This window comes from Epargyreus clarus, unplaced genomic scaffold (genome assembly GCF_041222505.1).
Source record: "Epargyreus clarus isolate Ecla_fem2 unplaced genomic scaffold, WU_Ecla_fem_2.2 ptg000006l, whole genome shotgun sequence".
Classification (NCBI taxonomy): Eukaryota; Metazoa; Arthropoda; class Insecta; order Lepidoptera; family Hesperiidae; genus Epargyreus; species Epargyreus clarus.
Genome location: NW_027332214.1, coordinates 4756412 through 4771719, shown reverse-complemented (window position 1 = coordinate 4771719; position 15308 = coordinate 4756412). Strand labels below are relative to the sequence as shown.

Below are 15308 nucleotides of genomic sequence, written 5' to 3'. Positions count from 1 at the left end.
GCATATGACTGTATAGTTATAGTAAAAAGAAAAATTAAAATCATCTCCATCAGCTTATGACTTATGACATTTTAACCTTTTCGAAATAGTGATAACATTGCAGAAATAAATATCATGTAATTCTAAATTAACGCTTGTGTAACAATCAACCCCCAAAACAACAATTACATATCCTCTAATATTAACAATAATAATGGTAAGTAAAAGGGTGACATAAGATAAACGTGATTTATAACTGATTATCAGTAAAGTTTGATTTTGCTTCGTAATTATAGGGTAAGGATCTGCTATTATTGGGTAGGTACAGGTGGCACACAGTGGTACAAGCAGGATAAGAGTGTTAATCACTCAGTCTTCCAAATAAGGAATTTGTCACAAATTCTAAGATTTTTTAAGAAACTGTTAAATACCATACGATCCAAGGAAAGACGGAATAGGCTACCGCGATCCCGTGGTGATCGTCCTGCAGGAATATATTGTCAAAAATGTAGATCGATTACGAATGTTTTTAATAAAATACAAATAATTTATTTGTTTAGGGTGATCAAGAATTGATGTCGGAGAAGCCTCATATTCTATCATTCAATGAAATAAAACAAGCGGTGGAGAGGATCGAAGATGGAATCATACATACTCCACTTTGCGTATGTTAATTCAAAAATTAATTAAAATTGAAATCTGCATTGAAGTGGATTACTTATCTACTTACATATTACATATACCTTATTAATATATTAAGGAATTTTCAGGAGGCGAAGATTAGCAAATACATGGACTATGATATCTACTTAAAATGTGAAAATTTGCAATATACGGGCAGGTAAACTATTTTTGTTACTAGAGAACGTGTGTTCTCCTAAGTAGGTAGGTAGGCGTTGTTGTTAACCGAACCAGAATAGGGCCACGGTATCCCCTGCCAGTCGTGCCAGGTGAGCGCCAAGTTCATCCCACAATCCCCAAATCCCACATAACCCTGTGTCGCTTCCACGGCACCGGGTACCTTTTGAAGGTTTCCCCCTCCTACGTATGATGTAGGTACCTAAGTACATACTTATCTCATCATTTTTACATATCTTTCTTTAGAAAATCTACATTATCTGGGATTCGAATCTTAGACCTCTATATTTATGGGGAATATCCGATTTTATTTTACAAAGTTTTTTTAAAGATTTAGTGATTTAGACTAAAAGCAATTTTAGTTGTGCTGAACGTGGTATCCGCAATGCTTTGGTAGCACGAGGAGATGAGATGATGGACCGTGGAGTTATTGTACCTTCAACTGGAAACATGGCATTGGGCGCCTCTTATCATGGTGGAGCATTAGGAATACCGGTAAAGTTTTATTACAATTAGACCATCAGCATTAGACACATAAAGATACGAGTTCAAATAGATAGATAATTAACTAAAACAAAGAGCTCAAGCGACGATATATGTATATTGAGCTAAATGTATATTCATAAATTAGGTGCTTGTCTCGCTGGACTCGAACTTGGAACCCTCACGAGTCACGTCTCATGTTAGATAGGTATAATGAACGCTGTTACAGTTCACACATATCTTTATATAAAAAATGTGTTATTTATTGTTATTATTAATTGTGTATTAATGAGTAAGGAATATCATTTATGCTATGGATGTACGTGTCATTTCACGTTAGACATCAACATAAGAAGCGTTTCAGTAAAATATTTAATTAGTATAATGTGTACCTATTTTAAACTACAATATGATATCTATACCTACAGGTTATAGTAGCACTACCAGACTGTTCTCCTCCGGTACTTGCTCAACGATGTTCTGAGCTTGGTGCTGACGTCGTCCTTTGCGGTGATACATTCGATGATGCTTATAATTACGCAAAGAAGGTACATCGGGACACCAAGCAGATAATACTCAGGTTATAAGGATAATTTAATATACTATACTTATATGAATATCCTATTAAAATTATAGTAGATGATACAAACAGAACAAGTTTTATACATTTAATATAACTTCGGGACCCTCACTATGTTACGGCAATAGTTGGCTACTTATTACCTACCTAATTAAAACTGCATTGGCTTTTTGTTAATAACTTGCCTAACTAGTTAATATTATAAGTCAGTTTTATAAACTATAGATGAATAATACAACGATAAGTAGAGTTAATCACACTGATGCATATCCTATATATAATTATATTGTAGCTCGGATGAGCCCTTAATCATGGCAGGCCTGGGGACAGTTGGCGTGGAGATCATTACACAGTTACCAGAAGCAGATGCAGTGATAGTGCCAGTGTCTGCCGGAGGCTTGCTAGCTTCTGTATTAGTAGCCTGTAAAAAGCTTAAGTGTTCTTGTTTAGTATATGTAAGTATTCATTAAATATTTCTGAAATGTTCTTCCAGTAGCATTCTAAATAAGGAGGTTCTGTATTCAATCATTATGTATTGTTGTATATTCACGATGTTTTCAACTACTTTCTCACTACTGATCCAGTTTAGATGGGGTTTTAAATTAATAAAATAATATATAAGGAAGAAGTTATTCTATAAATAACAATTTGTACAGGGCGCAGAGTGTGCAAAGGTTCCCAAAATGATGAAAGCATTACAGGCAGGGAGACCAATGTCGGTACCAGTCGTGCCAAATTTAGCCCAAGGTCTTAATGCTTCAATTGTTGGCGCAAATGCTTTTGCGACCTTAAAAGGACGATTGGACCGGATGGTAAGGCATTTCAACAATCCTTATTTCAGATTCCCAAATCTGCTTATAGCTAATAATTCGCCGGGAATAATAAAAAAATCATAAGTAGTATACTTATATGAATATTAATTGCATGTTTATTCTTTATGCTTTTAGTTGCTGGTAGATGAAACATACATAGCTCGAGCAACAATAAACATGCTAGAACGTGAGAGGCTCGTAGCAGATGGCGCTGGTGTGTGCTCTTTAGCTGCAGTCATGCAGGGTCTTGTCCCAGAATTACGTGGAAAGCGGTAACGATGGCTCTTTTACCTATCATAATCATAATAATTAATATATTAGATCGATAATGGCATCGTATCAATAGCACTGTCGTAGATATATCTATATTGTCTCCTCTTATACTCGTATTTTTTATAATACAATACAATACTTATTTGAATAAGAAAAGTTATTAGCCTATTTCGTTTACAGCGCTGTGTGCGTTATTAGCGGGGGTAATATTGATTCGGGTCGACTGGCCCGCACGATCCAGCGCGGCTTGGGAGCCAGTGGACGACTGTTGAGGTTCGCAGTCGCAGTGCCCGACCATCGCGGCGGACTTGAGCACCTCGCAAAAACCATAAGTGATGAGCATGCAGTTCTGAAGAGCTTGGTTACGGAACAAATGTGGGTGCACAGCGATGTTGGAGCCACTTGGGTTTGTATCTTTATAGAAAATACCTATCGTGAGACAAAAAATGAGTGGCCATTTGTTTTCATTGCGTAACCTTTATGAAAATTGTTTTTCAACAACATGAACTGATTGCATCATAATTTCTAAAGCATTTGTTTAAGTAAATTTGAAACAGAATTACAGAAAATTGAAAATTTTATAAATGACAAAGTAAATTTGTAAAAAATACTAATATGATATCTTGATTGATTGGGCAGCAACTCAGACTTAGGAGAAATATGTTATTACTTTCAGGCTAATGTTGTTGTTGAGACTGCAAATGAAGAACATGCAACAAGTTTCAAGGACCGTTTACGAGAACTGTACCCTTCTGCTAGATTTGCTGTTATAGATTATGATGACAAACATAAAATTGGCCTTCGGTAGACATAATCCCAGAATTTAAAATTAAGTGTTGTTTGCACCTAACAGAAAATTTAAAATAGTGTATTGTGACTTATTTATATTATAAATAAAACTGCAAACTTGAGGTTTTTTTGTTTATTTTAGAACTTAGCCATTATATTACGCAACGGGATCATCTCCCTTTGTTGCCCTCGTGTAAATCACCTGTCCGTGGTGTTGGACGACCTGCTTGATTAAGCCTGAAACAAAAAACTCTTTATTAGGTATGGTTTTTCAATATCACAAAATATAATAATCATAGTGTAAAGGTCAGACTCAATATATCAGTATTTTTACTGTCAGGGTACATCCAGATAAAATAATCATCATAAAAAATTATATTTGATGCATTTAAATACACAATAAATTGTATTGAAATCTATTTTCAGAATGTAATGTTCCTATGTTGAATTTAATTTAATAGCAAGCAGTTATATACCATTGTTTTATGTGATGTGCTATGTATGCATTAACAATGTTTAACTGTAGTAAAACTAATATTTAGTCAATAAAATATGAAGATTAATTAATTATTGCTATTACAATGACTACTACAATTATGTTTATTTTTCTTTAATAATTTATGTACTTGGTTCCATTCATTATCTACAAAGTGAACAACTAATGTTATTAATTCAAATTCTTATGGATTGTATGACTTTACATGTTATAAGTTTTGAAATCATAGTTACTTAACATTTCTAGTAATTATAACACCTACAAATGCAAAAAATCTTACACTTGTATATCATATTCAAAACATGACAAATAAAACATACACTATTAAACAAACCTTTTTCTCTAAGTTCAATGAGTGCTCGCCTGGCGAGGGAACCTCGGACCTTCAGCCTTTCAGAGACGACGGCGGGGGTGATCAGCTTGTACTGTGGCACTTCCTTGTACAACTTCTCATATGTGGGCTTGTCAAACAAAACCTGGTTGTTCAACTTGTCACGGACTTTCCCTTTGGACCACTTCTGCAAGGTAAATAACAATGTATTAGTAATTATTTAAAGATAATTACTTATGAGAAAAGAGATTTAGGGCCATCAGACTCAATATATCAGTTCACATTAACTTTCATGGGCATCAAGTAAGAAAAATATAATCATATGGCGGAATAATTAATTGCTAAATAGCATGCACATAATTAGTTTAAAATAAAACCTTGTAATAGTAGTATAAGCCCTGTTGTGTCCTGGTTTGAAGGCATGCCTACTTTCTTCAAAGGTTGTAAAGCTTCAATGGCCAAACTGGTAGGAGTAGGAATCTAATCTGCGGTTGATTATAAATGTCCATGGGGGGCAGTAACCACTTCCAGGCGGACTGTAATCTACTTAAAAATCAAAATTAGTAGATGCAGTTAGATGCAAGTTTAGAACAAACTGACAACTTGAACATGGACACATAACCTCACTTTTTAGTACGTGATTTCCTTACCTTCTTCTTGGCTTTGCCGCCGCTGGATCCTTCCTTCTTCTTTTGTGTCTTCTGGGGTTGCTTGGCAGAAGCCTTCGCGTCCTTTTTGGGCGGCTAAAATAAAACAACATCATCAGAAACTACACACGCCACGAGGTTAACGTGGTAAAGAAAACATTTGTCGTTACTAAGTTTCTTTGCGTTAAAACTTTTATTGATTCTTTTATAAATGTTAAAATTCTATATAATGATAAGAAAATTTAACACAGCACATCAGTTTTTATTTATTTTCTTTATAAAATCCCAAAACTTGTGCAGACACTCACCATCTTGGATTCGGAAAGAAACACAGCTAACTTCACAGATAAAATATTACATCGTGTGCTTTTGGTAGTGTCACACAGATTATATTATTTACCGGTTTTTATATTATGAAAACCGGTGTATGTCGAAGGGGATTTTATATTTAAATTGGAAATAGAAATAAATAAATAGTTTAAATTTTATGTTTCATCTTATAGTGATTATAATAATAATATTGAGCATGTTCACAAGTATGATACGTGCAGAAGTAAAAATTATTGTATTTCTCGTGTTGATTCACTTTTGTATCTTGCGTTTTAGATCTAATTGGTATGAATATGGCTCCAGAGCAAATAGGTGATGAAATTATGAATACGAGCATACTTAAGCCTTCAGGTTATGTTAATGTTGACAAGGTCAAAACTTAAGATGACTGCAAGAAAGCAATGTACGCACTGTTTTTTTTAAATAACTTTCTTGTGAATATTACTTCACTCCTTTATAATTATTTTTCAACTATTATAAATTCAAAGTGATAGGCGTAAATATGTAAAAAGAAGAAACAAAATAACGTTAAAGTATTTTTTATTTCTACAAACTAGACCCTAATATCGTTTGTCTGTATTTCACATCAATGTTTGTAACGATTCGTAATATGACAATTCTTCTTCGGTAACAGACGGCCGGAACGTTTCTACTCCCTGCAATAGTTCCGAGACCCCAAGAATTACCGAATCTGGACTTAATTCACTTTCCATCAGGGCTCCTGAAAAAAAAAACAATAAATTCCTAAAATGCTTCTCACAATGACATACATACATTTTTTATTATATCATACCACGGGAAAAGTAGTCGAACATGTAATTAAATTTATTCGGAATAGATTAAGAATCAGAACAGGCTATTTAGTATGAATTTATAAAATGAGAAAAATTCCCCGCCAAGACTATAGCTTTGATAAATAAGGTCAATTGACTAAGATTTTGAAGATAAAAAAAGGGCGGTTTCCAATTTTCAAACTTCCTCCAACCTTCAACTCCTCCGCTATTCCTGAAACTATGCGTCTTAAACGGTTAAATAAGATTGCGTTTTTAAGTGTCGTGTACGCCCATAGATTAGTAAAGATTACTCACTCCTAACAAGAAAATGTACCCAGTTTTGAGAATTGAAATAGTTGCGTAAAAAAGTTTTGCCACGTCTCCGTCTCACGTCCCTAAATATTTTAAATAATTATTTATTTATTACGTAAATTACGCAGTATTAGTTATTTATTCGTAAATTTTCTCTTAAAATGTTTTTATTTGTCAAGAATTCAAAAAAAGAACTTACTAAAATAAGACGTTTGTGGCTTCATTCAATTTCAAGGCGGCGAAGTATCTTTACTAATCTATGTGTACGCCATGCGCTTTGTTATGTTATAAAGGCAGTGATAGCCTAGTGGCTTATTATATTATTATTATATATATATTAAATTCGGCCTCTCGATCCAGAGGTCCGAGGTTCAAATCCCAGGCACGCACCTCTGATTTTTCGAAATTATGTGCGTATTAGAAATTAATTATCACTTGCTAAAACGGTGAAAGAAAACATCGTGAGGAAACCTCCTGCATACCTGAGAGATTTATAAAAAAAAATCTCAAAGGTATGTAAAGTCTACCAATACGCACTTGGCTAGCGCGGTGGACTAAAACGCTTATTATACAACCCGATATGAAGGGCCCTGCATCCAGGGTGGGCGTGTACCCTAGTTAGTGCGGCGCTTATTACACTTCTCTGCAAATTGGGCCCTAACTCAGTTTATACGCGAATGTCTAGAGAGATAAACGTATTGTCGCATTTTACATTATGCCGTCGTCAGTATCGAAACTTCAAAAAGTTGCTGTAGCAGTGACAACCGTGCTCGCAATAACAAATATTAAAAAAAGAAAGAAGAGAAAGATCTGGGTGAAAGAGTATTTGCGGTTACGTGAAAAGCTTTCAAATATGCAAATACTTAGTGTGCTTGAACCGGGAGATTTAAGGAATTATCTCAGAGTAGGTGCAGAACAATTTGAACACTTGTTGAGTTTGGTGACACCTTACATACTAAAGCAAAAGCAACTGAGCTCCCTAACCGCCCTAAACGTTATTACACTACCCAATCTGCAGGGCGCTTAGGGAGCTAGGCAGATCGGGATGATCCGATCACCCTAAATAGGGGCACTAACTCCCTAAGTCTTATTACACCACTCTTAGTTAGGGTTAGGGTCCCTCAAAATTGGGTGGTCTAATAAGGCCTTAAGGCCTAATCCTTCTCATCTCTAATCTGAGAGGAGACCCGTGCCCAGCAGTGGGACAGTAATGGGTTGATAACGATGCGTTTTGTTAACAAGGCAGTTATAATAATGTGTCCATACCGCTGTGCAGCTTGGCGACGAGGCCGCGCACGGCGGCGGCGCGCGCGGTGCTCACCACGTGCAGCAGGTCCGCGCCCGTGCAGCGCTCCGGCAGCGCCAGCGCTATGTCCTCCAGGTTCACGCACGGACGCAACTTGTAACTGGAACGATTATATACGTTGTTTGTTCAATAATAGTTTTTAGTTCTTCACATTCTCAGGGGTCTTATTTGAAGTTTAAGGTTCACTTCCGGACGCAACTTGTATCTGGAATTATTGTTGTTTGTTCAATAATCGTTTTTAGTTCTTAACACTCTCAGGGCTCTTATTGAAGTTTAACTTTTTTAGGTACACCATGAGAGAAAAATATGTGTTGGTGGGACCATTTTTTTAACGGAAACGGTATACTGGAAAGTTATTTGACGAAAATAATATATTTTTAGACCAATTGATATCATTATCATTACAATACGGATATGATATAATATGTACAAATAATTTTGTAATTATTGTTTTGTGATAATTATACTTGTTGCATAGTGTACTGTGTAGTGTACACGCACTCTTTTTTATGAATTACGCCACAGAAGTATAATTTCTTACGAGTCCCACCCACCTTTGTTGCATTTAAATGAATATTATGTTTAAATACTTGGTATATCTATTTACCTTCTACAAAGAGCTTTGAGCACGCAAGTCTTTTCCGCTCGACCGTCATACGGCCCGACGTAAATCAGTTTGTCTAGCCGGCCCGGCCGCAGTAGCGACTGCTCTAACAGATCCGGACGGTTCGTTGCACCCATTATAAACACGAAGCTCGATGACTCTGCATCTGGGATAAATTAATGAAAATATTAGGAAATGGATTAATAATATCGCAATGCTGAATGCGATACGATACTATAAGATAAAGATAAGAACGCAATGAGCAATTATTATACATAAGTTAACGCTTATTATGTGAATCATAGATTAGTAAAGATACTTCGCCGCCTTGAAATTGAATGAAGCCACAAATGGCTTATTATCGTCAGTTCTTTTTTTGAATTCTTGACAAATAAAAACATTTTTAGATACAATTTACGAATAAATATTTGCTGCGTAATTTACATGAATTTACATGATAAATAAATAATTATTTCAAATATTTTAGGGACAGTTTAGCGCGGAGACGTGGCAAAACTTTTTTACGCAACTATTTCAATTCTTAAAACTGGGTACATTTTCTTGTTAGGAGTGAGTAATCTTTACTAATCTATGATGTGAATGAAATTTATTTTTAAATATAATTTTTTTATAACTAATTTCCTTCCTTGATTTTGTATTTATCTTTACTTTAAATAACTTACTTTTTACAAGCGTCTCTATTTTATGGCACAATAATACCTTCAATTTAATTCTCAAATTAAAACAACTTCTAAAATATACAATAAATATTTGAGAGGTATAAATCCGGCCTCTGACTTGCGTTTGAGAATCTGGGTCGCGCCTTTGATTTTTCAGTTATGTGTATATTAGTAAGTAATTAAACTTTTTTGTGAGACTAGACGACCTGTCCTTAATCGGGCTGCGCGAACCCACACTATCCCACTGCTTGGGACGCCCTTAACAAAACTGTAGCTACACCAATTGGGTTCAACATGTCCCACCTTCCCCGCTAGCAACACCGTCCAGCTCATAGCTACGTTACGTATGCCCATGTTCACCCACCTTCCCCGCTGGCAACGCCGTCGAGCTCAGCGAGCAGCTGGCTGACGACGCGGTCGCTGGCGCCGCCCGAGTCGCCGGCCGCGCCCCGCCGCGGCGCCAGCGCGTCCAGCTCGTCCAGGAACACTATGCACGGGGAGCACGCGCGCGCCGACTCGAACACTGCGGACAACGACACTTAGCTTTACACACGTGCCTTAAGCCCGCTCCACATTCTCGCGAGAATCTCGCGAGAACGCGAGAAAAGCACGGGAAACGAGGATGTGGAGCCTATGCGAATCGGGTTTTTCTCGCGTTCTCGCGAGGTTCTCGTGAAATTTTCGCGAGAATGTGGAGCGGGCTTTACGTTTTAAATAATATTTAGTAGTTGTGTGCCATAGATTAGTAAAGATTACTCACTCCTAACAAGAAAATGTAACCAGATTTGACAATTGAAATTATCATCTATTTTTGTGTTTGAAAAATATTAAAAAAATGTAGTTTTTGGAGCATTTACAAATGAAATTATATTTCTCCGCGCTTTTTCTTCGATTTCGTGTTGATTTTACACCACTTAACTGCACATTTCGGCATTGTTCCGCGTAAATAACACCATGACAGCCGAAGACGTAATGGGAAAATATAGTCAGCCCATTTTACGTATGTGTTATCCATTTGTGGCTTCCTTTAATTACAAGGCGGTGAAATATCTTTACTTATCTATGTTGTGTACGCGATAAAGTTAAGCAGGCGTTAAGTTACAAAATACGGGCGCATTTTATAACCGACATAAAAAATCCAATTTATCTATGCTTTTTGTATTCAATAATGTATTATAGACACTTTAGTCTTTGTTAGATAAGCTTACATTTGACTTGAACGTATTTTTTTTTATTATACGCAAGATCAATAAAAATATTCGTGATCATACATATGACATGGATATTTTATGAAGTGTAAATTGCAGGAATATAGGAAATTGTTAGACTGTTTCAATACATCTTTCCTTCAATTCTTACCTTTCCTGACATTTTCTTCCGACTGACCAATATACATGTTGAGCAATTCTGGCCCTTTGACACTCAAAAAACTCACATTGAGTTCTGTGCTCACTGCCTTGGCCACCAAAGTCTTACCACAGCCCGGTGGGCCATATAACAATATTCCTGTAAACATTGGTTTCTTTTATTTTAAAGATATTCAAAAGCAACAATGTCTGATATAGCATACTTAGAAATGCAAAGGTGGTGAAAATAAGATTAATAATTAAAGATGATTAATTAAAGAAATAAATAAATTAATTAAAGAATATATCATATAAGATAAATGGATTGGATGGATGGATTCGGGTGTTACATAAATGACATGATTCTGTATAAAAATAAGAGGCCAATACAAAGTTATTATAAAAAGTTGTACTATATATATTTTTTAAAGATATTGTCTAAGCTAATATTGAAATGTTTCAACAGTCATTCTATTATTTCTTACCTGATCTTTTAAGATTTGAACTCTTAAACAGATGAGGAAACTTGATAGGAAATTCTATAGTTTTCAACAGCTCCTTCTTAAGTTTGTCCAAACCTCCAATATCATCCCAGTGCACCTTTGGTATTTTAGGCGCATCTAGATGTTGACTTTGAAGACTTCTTATTGATTCTGGAATTATAAAAACTAATTAAGATTCACACCCATGCTATTTATGTGCGGATTGTTAGCCTTTGAGATTTTTTTTTTTATTTTAAAAGCTCTCAGGCATATATGTTTCCTCACAGTTTTTATTTCGCCATTAAAGTAAGCGTAAATTAATTTACGGTATGCATAAAATGTCTAAAAACCGAATGATTGAGATTCGGACCTTCGACTCAGTATGTGAGGCTGAGTATCCAACCACTAGCCAACAACTGCTTATTACAAAAACTGCTCATGCATTATTTTTTTCTAAAAATTCATAGGTACTGTACCATTACCTAAAGAAGCATTGTTTACAATTTTTTTTTTTTTATAATATAAGAGTAGCAGACGAGCATGCAGTCCACCTGATGGTAAGTGGCTACTGCCGCCCATGGACATCTGTAATCAACTCCAGATACGATTAGATATTCCTGAGGTCAGCCACAGATGCGCCGCTAACCCTGAGGACTAAGCTGGAACGCCTCGGAAAAGTCTGTCTCCCTTACCACACCCTTCAAACCGGAACACAGCAGCGCTTAACACTGCTGTTATTAAGTAGAAATAGGTGTGGCGGTGGTGCCGCCGGAGTCGAACCACAAAGGGTTCTACCACCTTCAAAATTATAGGAACTCTAACATTACCCAACGCAGCATTGAAATCATCCTCCCGCACTTCTTGAAGCTTCGGATCCCTGGGCAGTTGGAAGTAGCTATTGTGCTGTTTCAAATAAGACTCTCTCATGGCGAAGTGGACCAGCGTATCTAAATCCCCATACGCATATGTTTCCGTTTTCGAAGCAACCCTATGCATAATCTCCTTTGAATATTCACTTAGCAATGGTACATTTGAATCGGAATCTAAGCTTATTTTGTCTTTATTTACAATTAAATCATCATCTACATTTAATTGCATTACTGATGCAAACCACAGAAGCATTTCATATCTTTGCTGTACACTGAGTTTTGGTATGTGAAACTTTTCTAGGAACATTCTCATTATATTTGGCTTTAAGTCCACTCTCTCTGTGATGGCTATAAATATGATTGGATGTTTGGTATAGTTCAAGTACAAATCTGTTATTGAGTTCAAGAAATATTCCATAACTCTGTAGTCTTCATTATTTTCCGGATCTACAGCAAACACCTGCCCAAAAAAAAACAAAATAGGAATATGAAAAAAAACACATGCAATACCTCCACCTCCTTTTTTGGGACTTTAGGGTTACATCTTATTACTACTACTTATTTGTAGCCAATCTTAAGTAGGTATCTAATCCTATCTGGGGTTGATTACAGACGTCTTAAATTTATTGCATAATTTTGTAAATTTTAATAAATATAAAAATGTTTCTCTACTCACTTCAAAGTTATCCAATAATACAATAGCAGGGGATGCTGCTTTGGCCTTCTGTATCGTTGAGTTAATTTTGCTCTCGGTTTGTTTAGCTGTTGAGCTTTGCAAAGCATTGCAGTCAGCCTGCAAGCAGTTTAACCCTAAAAATATATAGTAAGCAGTTTAAAAAAATATGTTTCAAATAACGCACAAAGATATTCATTACTTGATACTTGATTTTTATTGTATTATCATTCACCAGGTTATTCAAATACACAACATATTGACACCAATATGTTGCGTTTGAATGTGTGTGTTGTGTCAATATGTTATATAACATATCTATACAAAATGTTACATAACATATTGTACAGAAATACAAATATGTTGTTATATAAATGTATTTTGTTTATAAAGCTTGAAGGAAATTATCGAACTACATAGCTTATACAATTTTCCTCATATAAATAATTTTATAGCACATTTTTTAAAAACTTTTACAATCATGGTTTTGTTATAGCTCTAAAGTTCTTGTAAATCTTAATGATAGTTGTTTCATAAAAGAGATTACTAAACATACCATTATACTTAGCTATGGTCTTGACTAGTAAATGTCTACCGGAGCCAAGAGAGCCGGTAAGAAGCAGCATGGGGATGATTGGACTTGACATTGATGACGATAATGCATCTGAAAATATAGAAATTGTAATTTAAATAAAAATTCACATGAATTTGATTAGTTTGGTAATTTATTAAGTAGACCTCATGAATGGCAAGCAGGTCAATCGAAACAAACATACAATGATTATTTGTATGGCTTGTGTTTAGAGAGGTCAATGTATCTGTCTGACAAACAGAGGGTTTCAGGTGTGATCCTCAGCTAGACGGATATGTAAATGCTGAATTTAGATGGGTCTGGGTATTTGTGTATTGGTCTTTGTCCATCAACCCAGGAGACAGAAAAAATCCTACTGTGGGGCCTAATGAGTGTATAAGGTAAAAGTATAGTGTAAAAGATTTTTATTTTGTCATTGGTCATGCACCCAAGACTAATAATCAGAAGAAGACTGATAATAATAAGATATAGTCAGTCAGTAATATTAAATTCAAATATAAATTAAATTAATACTTACTCATTTCTCCAGTCAAAAATGGGCTAATAGTTTCTTGTATTTCATTAAACTTCTCTCTTAGCCCAGTAGGACAAAGTTGGATTATTCTCAAATGTTCATCAGAATCAGGTAGTTTAAAATATTCATTCTTTGGCTTTATTTCATGTACATTTTCTCCTAAACTTAATTGTGTCACACCTTTCACTATGTAAAATGCTTGAATGATTTTATCTTGTTTTCCTATCACACTATCACTAGAGAGCTTCCTACATTTGAAAAACAATTTCCCAACAGATTCAACCAAGTCTAAGTATTTATAATGGTATTTGGCTGTGATCTTGGGATCTAAATCTATACTTATTATGTCATTTGTGCTTACTAGCTTTGGCAGTTCAAAATGGTTACTCAAAACCTCCTTCAAAAAGTCATTGGAGAGATCATAATCGTTTACAATTAAGTTCACCTCGGCTAATGATGCGATTTTTGGTGAATAGTCAAATGAGGGCACCGGATGGAAGGAAACTTGTACACTTTCATACATGTTCAACCCGAATGATGAAACTATGTTTTGAAACTCATTTTCGGTTGTAACACAAGTGTCGTCTTCCACTAAACTTGAACCTACAATAGGTACAATCCTAGCACTCTCATAGCTCTTCGTTGCCTCACTGTGCCAGAGCCTTCTGTGCAATTCTTCCGTTACAAACGTCAAGTTGTACTTAAGGGAATCCTTGTTTTCATTTCTATCTCTCTCTTCAAGTTTTCGTTTTGTACTCGCAGCTAACTTTAAAACAACCCACAGCACACCATTATCTACATAAAACAAGTTGTCCACAGTCATCTCGATCACGTACTTTTTGGGCACAATAATACATTTGTCTAATAGAACAGTCAAATTGTCTTCGGATAAGTCTTTCGCGAGATGCCTCAGAATGTCCTTTGGGACAGTCTTAATCTCGAACAGTTTCATATTTCGGCGATATAATAGCCCCTTATTATAATTATAACGGTACTTAATTGCAAGAAATACAAGGAAAGCGTAGTAGTTGAACTTTGGATACACAATTTTCAAGCAGAACTTTACCAGCCATAATTTTAATTGTAAATTATTTTCCTCTCTCATAATATTAACGTATTGGTTCTTGTTTTATTATTCAGGTCCGGTCAAATTACTGTTTCTTATATATTTTTACTGTAATAAAAATTATAAGAAATGAAAATATAAGATAAAAAATAGTGATAAATTGTTATCAATGTTATCATTTTTCCAAACCAAACTTGTCAAAGTGTCAACTTGTCAAAATTGTCAAAGTCAACAAGATGTCACAGCAGTCTGACGTTTTGACTATATTTTTCGTATCATAACCGTAGATGTATAAACCGTAAATGTGTTAATCATTATACATGTGAAATCGATTTTATATTTTGTATCGATTATACATTATAAGATTTTAAAAGAAAATAAAATTGCGTAAAGGAGATCTATAAATTTTATTTCATAACTAGCAAAATACTCATTTTAATTTATTATTATGAATCAAAATTTATTAATTGCATAATTATATCATCAGTGTCTTGAATGAAATATTGTTTTAAT

The 15308-nt window shown here is 35.1% G+C and overlaps 3 protein-coding genes across 3 annotated transcripts; 1 reads left to right on the top strand and 2 right to left on the bottom strand.

The window, feature by feature from the left end:
* Window positions 1–37: 37 nt before the first annotated feature.
* On the top strand, window positions 38–3896 carry LOC140742727 (L-threonine ammonia-lyase). The gene is made up of 10 exons (XM_073073706.1): window positions 38–196; window positions 540–644; window positions 750–820; window positions 1200–1332; window positions 1749–1900; window positions 2193–2355; window positions 2557–2712; window positions 2848–2984; window positions 3166–3391; window positions 3662–3896. Exons 1-10 carry the CDS (start codon window positions 194–196, stop codon window positions 3791–3793), a joined length of 1278 nt encoding a protein of 425 aa, XP_072929807.1. The 5' UTR covers window positions 38–193; the 3' UTR covers window positions 3794–3896.
* Window positions 3893–5593, bottom strand: RpS25 (ribosomal protein S25). The gene is made up of 4 exons (XM_073073707.1): window positions 5557–5593; window positions 5252–5344; window positions 4605–4788; window positions 3893–4011 (listed from the first exon to the last, which is right to left on the bottom strand). The coding sequence occupies exons 1-4, from the start codon at window positions 5557–5559 to the stop codon at window positions 3932–3934; spliced, it is 360 nt and encodes a 119-aa protein (XP_072929808.1). The 5' UTR covers window positions 5560–5593; the 3' UTR covers window positions 3893–3931.
* Window positions 5594–6101: 508 nt separating this feature from the next.
* LOC140742726 (peroxisomal ATPase PEX6) lies at window positions 6102–15007 on the bottom strand. Its single transcript, XM_073073705.1, has 10 exons — window positions 13733–15007; window positions 13180–13287; window positions 12627–12760; window positions 11909–12410; window positions 11085–11252; window positions 10613–10759; window positions 9618–9776; window positions 8577–8739; window positions 7930–8069; window positions 6102–6299 (listed from the first exon to the last, which is right to left on the bottom strand). Exons 1-10 carry the CDS (start codon window positions 14832–14834, stop codon window positions 6160–6162), a joined length of 2763 nt encoding a protein of 920 aa, XP_072929806.1. The 5' UTR covers window positions 14835–15007; the 3' UTR covers window positions 6102–6159.
* Window positions 15008–15308: the final 301 nt, after the last annotated feature.

What these genes read in the sequence shown, in the direction of transcription:
- LOC140742727 (XM_073073706.1), top strand. An exon ending in AGTGTTCTTGTTTAGTATAT is followed by an intron (nt 2,356 to 2,556) that starts GTAAGTATTCAT and finishes CAATTTGTACAG; the next exon opens with GGCGCAGAGTGTGCAAAGGT. An exon ending in AAGGACGATTGGACCGGATG is followed by an intron (nt 2,713 to 2,847) that starts GTAAGGCATTTC and finishes TTATGCTTTTAG; the next exon opens with TTGCTGGTAGATGAAACATA.
- RpS25 (XM_073073707.1), bottom strand. An exon ending in GCGGCAAAGCCAAGAAGAAG is followed by an intron (nt 4,789 to 5,251) that starts GTAAGGAAATCA and finishes TTTACCTTGCAG; the next exon opens with AAGTGGTCCAAAGGGAAAGT. An exon ending in CATTGAACTTAGAGAAAAAG is followed by an intron (nt 4,012 to 4,604) that starts GTTTGTTTAATA and finishes TTTTTGTTTCAG; the next exon opens with GCTTAATCAAGCAGGTCGTC.
- LOC140742726 (XM_073073705.1), bottom strand. Translation starts at nt 14,834, where the DNA reads ATGAGAGAGGAAAATAATTTACAATTAAAATTATGGCTGGTAAAGTTC. An exon ending in TTCAAATCTTAAAAGATCAG is followed by an intron (nt 10,760 to 11,084) that starts GTAAGAAATAAT and finishes CAATGTTTACAG; the next exon opens with GAATATTGTTATATGGCCCA. An exon ending in CGGCGTTGCCAGCGGGGAAG is followed by an intron (nt 8,740 to 9,617) that starts GTGGGTGAACAT and finishes AATTTATCCCAG; the next exon opens with ATGCAGAGTCATCGAGCTTC.